This window comes from Malurus melanocephalus, unplaced genomic scaffold (genome assembly GCF_030028575.1).
Source record: "Malurus melanocephalus ecotype Western Australia unplaced genomic scaffold, MMel_1.1 scaffold_30, whole genome shotgun sequence".
Taxonomy (NCBI): Eukaryota; Metazoa; Chordata; class Aves; order Passeriformes; family Maluridae; genus Malurus; species Malurus melanocephalus.
In genome coordinates, this window is record NW_026623262.1 from 2427858 (window position 1) to 2441106 (window position 13249).

At 36.9% G+C, this 13249-nt stretch overlaps 1 protein-coding gene across 1 annotated transcript in view; it reads right to left on the reverse strand.

Annotated features, from left to right (window-relative positions):
- The window catches only part of LOC130572206 (titin-like), a 236009-nt gene that overhangs the window by 97540 nt on the left and 125220 nt on the right, over nt 1–13249 (reverse strand). The window contains exons 155-167 of the mRNA XM_057363729.1: nt 11035–11127; nt 10403–10477; nt 9430–9510; nt 8189–8293; nt 7596–7673; nt 7157–7210; nt 6745–6825; nt 2905–2955; nt 1883–2278; nt 1417–1692; nt 909–1184; nt 617–756; nt 28–154 (exon numbers count right to left, since the gene is read on the reverse strand). Of these exons, the coding sequence (XP_057219712.1) occupies nt 28–154; nt 617–756; nt 909–1184; nt 1417–1692; nt 1883–2278; nt 2905–2955; nt 6745–6825; nt 7157–7210; nt 7596–7673; nt 8189–8293; nt 9430–9510; nt 10403–10477; nt 11035–11127 (1833 nt within the window). The remainder of the gene's footprint in view (nt 1–27; nt 155–616; nt 757–908; nt 1185–1416; nt 1693–1882; nt 2279–2904; nt 2956–6744; nt 6826–7156; nt 7211–7595; nt 7674–8188; nt 8294–9429; nt 9511–10402; nt 10478–11034; nt 11128–13249) is intronic.

The window sequence follows — 13249 nt, forward strand, 5'->3', positions numbered from 1 at the left end:
GGGGTGGTGCTCCATGGCCCATCGTACCTTTCACCGTCAGGATGGCTGTGGTAACGGCGTTAAGAGCCTGGTAAAGSACTTCGCCAGCTTGGTCCAGTTTCACTTTGTGTAAGGTTAGGAAGCGCTTTCCCCCTTCAGCTTTGATTTCACAAGTCTGGAGAGAGGAGAGACTTTGTTAAATACAAATACCAGTGGAATGACAATGCCTTACTGCTGGGTGTTTGTAATGAAGGAATTTTAATTAACATTGAGTGTGCAGTAAAGAGTCAGGTAGAAAGAATGAAATTGCTTTTCAAGGAAAGTTAACACTTTTATGCAATAATTAAAAAATGGAATACATTTCTCCAACATTAATATTTCTTTAAAATGTCAGAATCATTCCTACAATATATGTAGGGTATTTCTGTTATTGCTTGAATTACATGCTGTAATATCTTCAGAATATGAAGGCCTTCAAAACTTAGCTTTTATGGGATATAATCCTTATTTAGAGAAGCAGTGTTTTTTAATCATATATTCAGGACTGAGTAGCAATGACAGGTCTTACCACAAAGATTCAATCTGTTCACAGTATTTAATTTAAATACATTGTGTTGTAAAATTCAAGTATGCTTACAGGTGAAGGTCTCAGGATTTCTCCTTTCAACTTCCATTCACCAGGAATATCATCCTCTGATATTTCTGCATCAAAGTTTGCAGTTTCTTTCTCATAGACTGTAACATCCTCTAATGGCTTCAGAAGGTCAACTTCACGTTCTAGAATGCACAGATGAACACATATATAATTAGGTCAAGTTTTGAYAGAGCTTCATAATAATTCAGGCTACCTTTTTTTTTGCTTTTGTTTATTTAGATTCAACATTGGCCTACAAGATGATTAAATATAATCCAGATAAAAGCTTCCTTACCACCAAGGGTCAGTTTAGCTGGGTATCTGCGACCTTCAACTTCCACTGCATATTCTCCAACATCAGCAGGACCAGCGTTCTTGATTTTCAGGAAAATTTTATTTCCTTCTTTCAAGATTTCTGTCTTGTCAGTGGGTTCAGCAGGAATTTCCTCATCTCCTTTAAACCATTTAACGTTTGGTGTGTCCTTGACAATGTCACAGCTGAAAGTAGCCACTCCTTTTGGTTTAACATGCTGGTCTCTTATGGGTTTTACCAACCAGTCCCTTATAATTTCTGCAAAACAAAAAGATACAAAGGAACACAGATTAGAAGACTTTTATTACAATTAAGTGTGCCATAAAAAAAAGAAATAGAACTAACAGATTTTGTAATACAACAGGCTTTTAATAGCTGTAAAAATCTTACCTGTCCACTTACATTTTAAGACTACAAGAAAAAGATTGCCTAATTTTTAAATAGCCCAAATATCCAAGAGAGCAAAAAGAACATGATTTTGGTTGCTTACCTACTACCTTAACACAAGATGAGCATGATAGTTCAGAGTCTTCCACAGTAACAGTGTAAGTGCCAGCATCAGCATCATCTGAATCATTGACCGTGAGGGAATGTGACAAACCAATAACACCCAGAGCAAATTTCCCAGGCTTGGCTTTGATGATTTTGCCATCCTTTCTCCAGACTACATTTCTCTCCTTGTTAAGCTCACACGTCAGGTACAGTGGCTGGGTTTTAACGACAGTGACTTCTTCTTCAAGTGTCTTCACAAACCGCACTGGGAGTTCTGTGGGAAACACATTMTTTTGATTTGTCTCATACATAGAACATGTGGTGCAGAGATACCTTATATAATATGTGTAGTGATCGAGGGAAACAAAAGGATGCATCTACCAACTACTGTAAAATTACAAAGCACCACTTCTAGTTTGGGGAATAACTAGCCTAAATTAGTGATAAATTGAAACGGGGAATACCTTCAACAATAAGTTTGGCTGTAGAAGTCTTCTCTTTGTTCCCCAGTCGCAATACACAAGTATATTCACCAGCATCGGACAGCTGGACATCAATAATGTGCAGCTTCCTATCTTTGCCATCAGCAATGAATTTGTGTTTTGGGCTCTCTCGGATGTTACTTCCATCCTTCATCCAGCTAGTAATCGCAGTGGATGGTGAAATAAGAACTTCAAAGATTGCAGAAGACCCAACAGACTCAGCTTCTTTTAGCACTATATCTTTCATCTCCTTGACAAACTTGAGTGGTACAGCCTTGAGCTGGTAAGTAAATGGAGGCTCTTCAGGGGGTTTTTCACCACCGCTGCCTGGCCTGAGTTTCCTTCTTTCTGCATCTGCTGGTGAAGGTGTCTTCTTGGCTGTAATTCAGAATCAGAAATTAATAAACTAATTTTAATTAAATGCCTCTGACTGTAGGCTATGTTGATTTTGGTTGGGGTAGGTTTAACAGTCTTCTGAGCAGCTAGTATGGGGCTATGGTTTGGATTTGTGTTGAAAGCAGTCCTGATAACACAGAGATGTTTTTGTGATTTCTGAGAGGCAATTACATAGTCAAGGCCTTTTCTGCTTCTCATACTGCCCCACCACTGGGTAGACTGGGAGTGCACAAGGAATTGGGAGGAGATACAGCAAGAAAAGCTGATCCCAACTGTCCAAAGAGATGTCCCACACCATATGGTGTCATGCTCAGTACATAAAGCAGAGGAGAGAAGGAAGGGGGGCATTCAGAGTTACAACATTTGTCCTTCAAGAGATGGAACCCTGCTGTCCTGCATAYAGGTGGACACCTCCCTGCTCATGGGAAGTGGTGAATGAACTAATTTTGTTTGTTTGTGTGCTCTGCTTTTGCTCAACCCATGAGTTTTCTCACTTTTACCCTTTTTATTCTTTTCCCCCTTCCCACCATAGGGGAGTGAACTGCTGTGTGGGGCCTGATTGCCAACTGGAGTCAAACCATGACAAGGTATTACTTGTACCATCCTACCTTTGACTGGACTGATGCCCTTTGGAGTTTCTTCTTTTGGCGGCTTGGCCTCTGAAGTAGAACAGCAAGATTATTAGAAATGCAGTTAAATAAACATACTTACTAAAACTAAGTCAAGCATTTATTTTACATATCAGATTTTTTCTTCCTTTAGTTACCTACATTTAAAATGGGATGAAAGTATGTATAGAACTTATAGAACTTACACTGTCTCTATCTCAATGCTAAGTTTACTATCTTGGAACATGAAGAAATATTCAGCAGTAGGGACTAATGGGCAGCTTAGAAGCTCCTAGATCTTTAATGTGTTTTCCTGCTCATTAATTTGTAAAATTTAGACATTCCTTGACATTTGATTTAAGATTAGGCCCTTGATCAATACCCACCTGTCAGCCAAAACAGTTTAAGTACTTATTAAAATTATATGAGCTTGTTTTTTTTTTTAAAAACCACTCACTTTTACTAATGAAGGGGAAAAAAGAAAAGGCTGAGCAAATGAAATACATGTCACAGGACAATGTGGTACTTTTACAAGTGAGGGATGTTCTGTTAGTAACCTAATTTGCGATGAATCAGCTCAGACTTTTGAAAATGTTACCCATGCTATGATGCTTCTCATTATCTTTTTGTGAAAGGAACCATGAAAGATACTTTTAATGGGAAAATTATATGAATGAAATGCAGGACAGATTTTTTGGCAGTGGATGGAAAAACTAATACTAGAAAAAACTGTGAGTTTTTCTGAGAAGACAATGGCACACAGAACGATTTACAAAGTCTTAGAAAAGTGTAGGACTCAGACAATGAACAGTGATCACACAGATGTATGTACAGACAGGAAAGACAAACAGGTCAAGAGTGGCTGAATGCCAATAAAGCCAGCTGACAGACTTGATGGAATTGTGAATGGTGTTACCAAAGCACAATGGCAGGTGGTACACTCCTGAAGCAAATGGTACAAGCACTTCATGGAAGAATTTGGCTCAGTCTTCCTCACCTCGCTTTGCATGAGATTTTGCTGGAACATCCAGAACTTCACATGATTCTCCAGGTGCATCCAAATTCTTATTTTCACTCGAAAGTCTAGTAGTCTGCTCAGTCCCATGAGCAGGTTTTGATTTCTGGTTTTCTTTCTCTTCTTCTGCTTTCTTGGTAGTTATTATCTTACCTGKGCTTGAGGAATAAGTACCTTTTCCATCTGCAAGGATCCCTTTGTTTGATGACAATTTGTCTGAAAGTTTYCCCTTCTCTTTTTCCATTGTACCAGATGTGCTTTTGCTAATGTCATGTTGAGGTGGTGTTTTTTCATCTGATACACCTTCTATCGATTGCTTTTCTTCAATTTTATCTTTTCTGCTTTTGTGAGCTAGARTTCCTGTATGTTCATCCTGAATGATATGAATTTCTTGAAATTGTTTTTCATCTTGACTTTGTGGTGACTCAATAGCAACTTTCTTCACTAGCTCAGGTATGACTCCCTTTTCCTGTTCTCCTATGGAAACTTCACTTTCCATTCCTTCTGTAATCACTGTATCAAATTCTTTTCCCACAGGCTTTTCAGGGTCATTTGACTGCCTAATTTTGCCCTTTTTAAAGTGGGTGCTGAAGATAGTTTTTTCTTCCTTCTCTGGTATAATCTTCTTGCCCGTKTTTTTATCACTTAGGAGTGCTTTCTCAGTCAACAATGGTCCTAAAGTCTCCTCATTATGAATTTCTTTCTCTGTAGAGTATTTCTTTCTTGCTTTTGTTTCTTCTGATTTAAGAACAGATGGTTTAAAGATTGTGTGAGGTTTTTCTCTGGGAACCTCCTCATCCTCTCTGGCGTTTTCTGCATCATCATCTTTTCTCAATCCTGGCTCAGCCTCCTCAGACAGATCTAAGGAATGTACTTTTGCTGATGTAAAACGCAGACTCTTATCTTTCTCATCATCTGGAATATCTTCCATTTCCTTTGCTTCTTTGGTAAGAACCTTATCTATAGTAATTTCAGCTACTGTGCTACCAGATTCCTTCATCCACTGAGTTTTACTTTGTATGCCATGCTCCTTCACAGATTCTCCAAGGGGAACTTCAGATTTCTCAGCAGTAAAACCTCCTCTCTCATTTGCATTTCTAAGCTGAGGAGTTTCATCTATGCCTACCTCTGTGACATCCTGTACAAATGAAGTTTTATCCTTAATGTGAAATTTTTCAGGTTTCAAACTTATTTTTGATTTTTTCTCTTTTTGTGGAAGTGCTTTTTGGTCCCTGGGCTGATATGGCTTTTGGGTTTTAGGTACACCAGTTGGTTTAATTTCTTCTTCTTTTTCATGGTCAGGAATCTTTCCTTCATGAAGAACACTAAACTTTTCAGAGACTTTCTCTGTGGCATCTTCCCTATGAACAAGCAATTTAATTTCATCCTCCTTTTCTTCTCCAGAATCTCTTTCTGCATGTTCAGATGTCACAGAAATCAATTCCAATTCCTCATCAGGTAGTGGTAGATCATCCTTTGTGTAAGTAATTTCAAATTCTAATTTCTCACCTGTAGGAGTAGTCCATCCTGCAACTACAGGTGTCATTTCTGGTTCCTCTTCTTCAGAAGCCAGGACGAAGTATTTAAGAGATGCTTTCTCCTGCTCATCCCTCTCTGAATTCAGTATTCCATCAGCTGTTTGCAGTGAGATTTTATACTCAAGAGGCTCTATGGTCAGAATTGTCTCCTCAGGACTTGCTTGCTCTTTTACATGCAAGCTTTTCTCAACCAAAATCTTCTTTAACACAACTGACTCAGGCTTTTCTTCTTCCACTGGGGGTATTTTACCTCTATGCTTTAGTACAGGTGGTGCACCAGGCTTTTCTGCAGCTACAAAGGTTTCATAGGTAATTTAGAGAGTTAAAATCCATAAGAATAAGAAACAATGTATTTTAAGACAAATTTTCCAGCTATACCTGAAATAAAATGAACATAGAACACTTTTTCTCTACACAACAGAAATCTTACAACATAATCACAAAAGAAGTTAAGAATGGCACATGAACAGAAAACCTAAGCAAACCACTATTACTGTGGTCTCATTAGATCACCAATTCATGTCCAGTCCAGGTAAAAAGCAGCAGAAAWTGTCAGCTATCTGGTACTGACATAAAATAGGTTAATTGTGCCCACTGCAGGCTACATCACCAGATAATGGCCAAGAGATATTCATGATTTGGCTTCTCAAACGCCCAAGATCTGAGCTCTGCTGTAACATGAGGCCCTTTGAATGGTGGGTGAGCCAAATGTACATCAGGTCTGCTGGTGGACCCCAGGCTCAGAGTGTTTCAGAGGATCTGGAGCCTTCACAGTTCTTTTATTTTCACAGCAGGCTTTGCTCCAGGGTCCTAAGCATAGCAGATGAAAGCAGCAATAGTCTAGCACTTCAACAACACTGCTGCTTGTCCTCAGGGTTTCAATGACAAGTCAAAAGCAGAAAACTGAGCAATGCAACTGTTGTTTAGAAACAAGTAACTTCTCTTTTTCTACACAGAAAGTACAAGATGCAATTCAGAAAACATGTATCAGGACATAAGAAACAACAAGGAAACAACAGAATACACAAATTTAATTGTAGGACAACAAATAAAGACACACATATCACCGTCCAGACAAAACAGCACAGACTGATCTCYATAGCATATCAGAGATGTTTTTGTGTTAAATTAGGTGATAGTACCCTGAGTAACAAGATCCTTGAATAGGACCTCAAATCATCCTGTAGTGAATGAGTTATTGTGTAGCTCTTCACCCTTTTATACTGAAGGTGTTTAGGTATGTCAGAGAGAAAAACCTTATAATTAGCATAGAATACACATAAATACCTGCTTTCTTTCCAACAACTGGAGCTGTCACTGGAGCAGTAACAGTGGGTGCTGGCTCTGCAGGTTTTTGAGTTTTTGGAGCTGTATGGGAAAAAAAAAGTTTTGGTAGATTACTTTAAGCATAATGTTCTTTAAAATATTTTGTAGATGGCATGAAAGTTCTAGCCTTATTACTGCTAAAGGCCTTTGTTTAATGTGTGGACACTTTTAAGATCCAGCTGAGGAGGGTGCTGAGTCATCTTGTTGAGACTRTGCTTTTGCCARAAAAGGTTASAATAGACKACCCTTAAAGTCACCTTCCAGCCTGGTATCCTATGACTCTGTGAATGTCCTTTAGCGAGAAATCACTGAATGGGAARTACTAAACACACAAGAAAGGCTTCACCAGTATTCACAACTAAAGAATCCTTACCTACTTCAGGCTTAGGTTCAGGCCCAGGAACTGGGACAGATGCTTGCTTAGTTTCTGCCATTTCAAACACAGAAATTACAAGTAGGTTAGTTTACATTTTTTTGCAATCACATTGAGCATTAGAAGTTAGAAGTAACAACACATAGAGAGCTAAATGAAGACAGAATTTATTGGTTTCTACTTTATCTGGCCAAAAAGCAAGAAATTAACTCTTGTAAAGCAAGATTGGGAACAATGGTAAAAAGATGAATTTTTTAAGCATTGAAGAAAAAAGACAACAAGAAATCCAGAAGAATGCAAAAAATGTTAATGAGGACACAGTAGTTCTGACAGACTGGAGGACAGTAATGCATTACATTAATATAGCATGATATTCAGCACTGAATATCTTTAAKTTTCCTTAGGTGCAGTAAGGAAAAACAGCAGCACACATCTGTACCTTTTGGTGGTTCAGGCACAGGTTTCTCCTCTTTTTTTATGGATGGTATTTCAGTTTTCTTTGTAGGAACTTCTGGGACTTTAAAACAATATTTTTATTTGTAAGATGTATTGAAACACCTTAAATAAGTAAATAGAATACCCTCAAAGATATTTGAAAGTTTTCATTGTTTTTACACATGAACAGTTTYAGATGTTCATAAGGTTTAGAAATATCTATTTCTTAGAGTAAGATTTGAATAAATTAGACAGTATAAAAAGGGTAGAAGGACATTTATTTGTAAAATGTTACCTAAAAGAATGCTTAGATTAAATTGTTTGCTGTATTTATATTTTTATTAGTGTTACAAAATATTTGTGAAGCGCTTTTCTATACACAATGAAGATTGAGAAACAATCCCAAAATGCAGATTTCAGATCCAAATGTGAATGCCGAACTTGATTGTGCTTCCAGCTAAGATTTAAATTGCACAATTAGGCCAATGAAAGCCATCTTTTAAGATCTCAGTTTYATTCATGAATTTAAGAGAATAGTACTTAATAGTGGGATTAAAAAAAAAAAAATTCCAAATTGATTTGAATGTAATCTAGTACCTTCAATTTTCTTAGTTTTTTCTACTGGTGTAGGTACTGGTTTAACTTCTGGTTTAGGCTCTTTTTCTGGTTTAGCTTCTTCCTCTTCAGGTTTCTTTTTAAGAACTTCAAAAGAAAAGAAATCTTTTTTAAAGCACAGGCTAACAAAAGCATAAGACAGTGAACAAGACAAAGATTAAAAATACCTCATCAATCACAAAGAAACAGGAAAATAAAATATATAGCTCAATAGAAATGGAAGATTTGTGTAACTATTTGAGATACTACTCTGAAAAAAGATGTTTTAATTACAAGCAATCCATCTGAGAGGAAAGATTTTAATTTTAGCTGACATTGGTACAATAAAATTTCATGTAATATTTTATTGTAGATATTCTCTTATTTAAATAATGACTTATTATATGYAATTATGAATTATTAACTGCAGTTAAAGATGATTTTTAGGGACAAAATGCAGGATTATATATTAAACTTCTATTGACTTCAGTGAGAAAATAAGACTAAATTGTGAAGTATTGTGTTTGGAGAGCTCAAATTTACATAACATCTGTTTTCCATTTTATTTACTTCACTTATTTTTATCCTCTTAGTTCTCCATCTTGGATATGTAATGACACTGTCAYCTGAAAAATGGAATATCTATATTTTATTATGTTTTCTGAAATTTGAAGGTTGGCTGCAAGGTACACAGGCACAAATCATTCCACTATGATATCTCGAAGAGAACTGGAATGAGTGCTTCATTTTTCTAAGTGATAGTTGAGCAYGAAATGAGTCAGAAGGAGCCAGAGTTTGCAGGAAAGGGGAATGATGACCAGCAGGGGTACTTCTAAGAAAACCATAGAAGAGGTTTTCRTATATAGAATGATACACAGACATACACAGACTACACACGTAACTTTAATAACATTTACACTGTCACTAGACAGGAGTCCAGAAGAGGAAGACAGTGGAAAACTCTCAACTCTAGTACCAAGAGATCAAGAAAAAGGGAGAGAGACAGGGAACTTGATCTGCAATATTCTGCTCTGCTTTCATTACAGAGCCTTTGGATCTGAGAGACTTTCAGGCCACCCCCCTTTAGCCCTGCAACTACAACTGCTTTTCCCAAGAAACAGACATCAGAGAGTATTTGATCACCTAATTTTCCATACCACATGCACAAACCAATTTTACTTAGCGGTATATGCTGAACAGTGTTAATATGCTGTTGTTTTTAAAACAGAGCCAAGTTACCATACCTCTTTTCAAAACAACTTCTTCTTTTGGTGGAGGAGTAGCCTCAGGAATTACTCTGCGAGGTTTCTTTACAAGTCCAGGTACTTAAAAGAATATAATTCCAGATTTTATTATAGGTTCATAGCAGTAGTAAGAGCTAACCTACAACTAGCCTGTCCAAACACACACAGTGGTTTGCTAGTGAATATTAAAATCAAAGGTAAAAGTGTTGATATTGAAGTCAATAGTTTTAAGGTATTTTCTACATAATTTGCATACAGCTGTCATCTAAGCTTATTTATAAGAGAAAATTTTCATACAACTCAACAGAAGAGAAGTATGGTTTGAGAAAACTATAAAGGTTACATATTCAAGAAGAGTCATCATAATAACATTTTTATTTCCCTGTCCTCTTTCACTACAGGCTTATGTTACATATCTATTCATATGAGCTGTCTGTCTGTGATATTCATAAGGATCCACTTTAATTTCTAAACTTGGAATGGCATTAAGTAGGAATGTCCACTGCTTAGCTGCTTAGTTTATCTTAAACTCCAGTGCATAGGAATAATATAAAGGCATAGTTGTGAGTGGCTTGCTCCATACATTATTCATTCCCACCTCCAGAAAGTGTCCTCTCACAGAAATAAGTTACATTTCAGAAAAATAATAAACTAAGTATTTGGAACAACGCTGTATACATTTAAACATAATTTTTAAAGTAGCTTCCAGCTGAGCAGAAAACCAAAGGGAACATCTACATCACTTTTCTATGTTTCTGTCTCTAGCATCTCACAGATTGTATGATGGGTGATTAAAGTGGACATAAATACAATACAAACGTATACACCCAAGATGGGGGTGCACTGTTGAGCATAATCTAACCTAGACAGGTTTTTTTTTATATATTTGAGCGAATTAAAGAAGCTATAGGAATTACAGCTTTGGGCTCATGAGGGATTTATTTTGATTAAGATCCTTTTATTAGGTAGGTACCTTTAGCAGGTGGGGGTTCCAGTTTCGGAGGCTCACCAGGTTTTGCTGCCACAGCTTTCTTCCTTGCTTCAGGAGCTTTAAAGAAAATTATTTGAATTTTACAACACATACTAGGCTCGAAAAAGAAAGGAGTTTTCTAAAAAATCCAAACACCTCATTAATAGTATTGATGTAACAGAAGKACAAAAGCTGCAAAGCTAAGATTCTTGTTGATTAACTGTTTGGAAAAGGTCAGTGGTCTGTAGAAAGCACAATTGATCTGAAACCCATGTTCATCTAGTAACACCAGCAAATTATTGCTGGGGATTCTTTTCATTTGTAAGAATATGTTAAAGAGAGAAGTATTATGTTAAGGACAGAAGAATATGTTAACTTGATTAGGATTGTCTTAATGAATTGTTGTTTTCCTGTAACTGTTGAAAAGAACCCATGTCAACTGCCGTGGCAAAATGCTGATAAAAAATCATGAGGGACTGAGCATTAGTGAGGCGCACCATTAAAGTATARTATATTAGAGAAGAAAAAAGACCAAAAATTATAGTTTTAAAGCATGCTTTTCAYGATTCATCAGTATAATTTTAAAAGATTATGTTTGAGTTTCCACCATTATTTGTGGCTTCAGATGATTATACCTTTAAGTAGATCTTTTGCCATTTTAATATCTTCTTTTGGAGCAGGTGCTGGTGGTTTTCGCTTTTCAGGGATCTTCTTTTCAGGTTGTGGCACTTTAAATRACATTAGGTAGATTTAGAATAAATKTATTGTGATGGCAGTTATGTGAAGAGTAATGTAGGAACCTAAAGACCACCACTTTCCACTTCCAGTGAAGCCAGTGAAAAAATGTCATTGAATTAAATGGGAGCATGGAAGAGCCCTGGGTTATGGCTTCACAGCATGCACACTGTATAAATATCCAAGCTGACTTAAAAAAGCATGGTAATAAAATGAGAACTAAGGTAGAAAGCTGAATGATGGGAAGGAAGACTCTGGTGGACAAGAAACAAAATGAAAGCATTTAAAATAATCTTCAGGTTTGACTTAGAATTAAATGATCAGAAGTMATTTCCAGAACACAACAAAGGAAGAATGACAAAAAGACACAACGTGAGGTGACCTATAACACAGAGACACGTGTGAAAAATGAGAGAGCAAGGAAAAAACTGCACATGATGATAATGAAAGAATGGTGGGTGGCAGCCTCGAGGGAAGTGCTCTGTATACCTTCAACTGGTAAAGCTTCTTCGACTTCTACAGCTGGAATTTCTTCTGCTTCTTCAGGCTCAATCTCCTCTATGATTTCATATTCTTTAAAGAATATTGACACTGGATGTAAGTTTTCAATTATAAGATCATTTCACAGGAACAATTACAGAGATACAACTAAAAAGAAATCTACYCCGATAGACACAGACAAATACACATTAGGGTGAGTAATCACTCAGCATCTGTTACCTCTGCAGTTAATGCAAGATTTTGAGAAACTACTTTCCTTCTAAGCATGAGTCAGGATTGTGTGAAGGATAGAATTTTTTATGTATACAATATAAACTAAACAATAAATTTGTGGATAAGTCATTGTAACAGGAAAGAATAAAAATGTCAATGCTCTCAATTCATTTAAGATTTTAACAGCAATATAAATACTAGATTTTGAGAGATGCCAATTTAGTGGGAACTTAATAGTATCTTAAAAAGAGGCATATACCATGTAGAAGCATTTATTTTATTTTAAAATATAAAAATAAAATAACAGATAAAAGAAATATTGACTAGTATAATCTAAATTATGAAGTGACAACTTACAAACATCACAATGGGAGAAAAAGGAAAATGTCTGCTTTAAAGCTAATACTTAGAAGAACGGGACAAAGAATTGTTTTGGAGTAAAATCTGTGGTGGCACAAACCTTCACTTGGAAGTGATTCAGGTTCTTGAGGAACTTTCTCCTCTAAGACAGGCTTCTTGGGTACCTCAGGCACTTTAAAAAATATTAAGTTTCTTTCATTTGTGTGAAAATAAATGTACATATAAAACATAAAACCACAAAGACATCTAACACACACAAATTTACAGCAACAGTGGCCATAACCATGAAAGACTGCTCCAGTCTTTCTCAAGGTAGGCTGCATTCAACTGACAAATTTYATAGACTCAGGTATGAGCAAAGAAAAGAGAGAATACAGAAAACAATTCTTCTCAGGAGATGCCTCCTGGTAATATATACCTTTGGCTGAAGGAAGCTCTGGTTTCTGTATCTCTGACTTTTTAGGTGCTGTAAGAGGCACTTTCTCTTCTGGGACAGTTCTCTCGGGCACTTCAGGTGCTTTAAAGATATTAGTAAATTTTCATTTTTGTGAATATTAAGACACATATAAACACATGACAGTGAAAAGTGCAATGAGTAAAAAGAGTATGGCATACAAAATATGAAGAATAATAATTTTGAAGTAGCAGATTATTCATTTGGCACTGCATACATCAGTGAAACAAGGGGGAAAGTACTCAGAATGGAGATAAGGAGATGCTCACTGATGTATGTACCTGCAGCTGAAGGAACTCTAGGTTTTCTAAGGACAGGCATGGGCTCTGGTGCTTCTGGCACAGCCACAGGCTCTGCTTTCTTGGCTACAGCCACAGGTTTCTTGGGCACAGCCACAGGTTTCTTGGGCACAGCCACAGGTTTCTTGGGCACAGCCACAGGCTCTGGTTTCTTTGGCACAGCCACAGGTTTCTTGGGCACAGGCACAGGCTTTGGGGGAGTGACCACTGGCACCTCCTCTTCTGCCTCTTCCACCTCAGCCACCTCAGGCACTTTAAAGATATGAGTTGTTTTTACTTGAGTGAGCT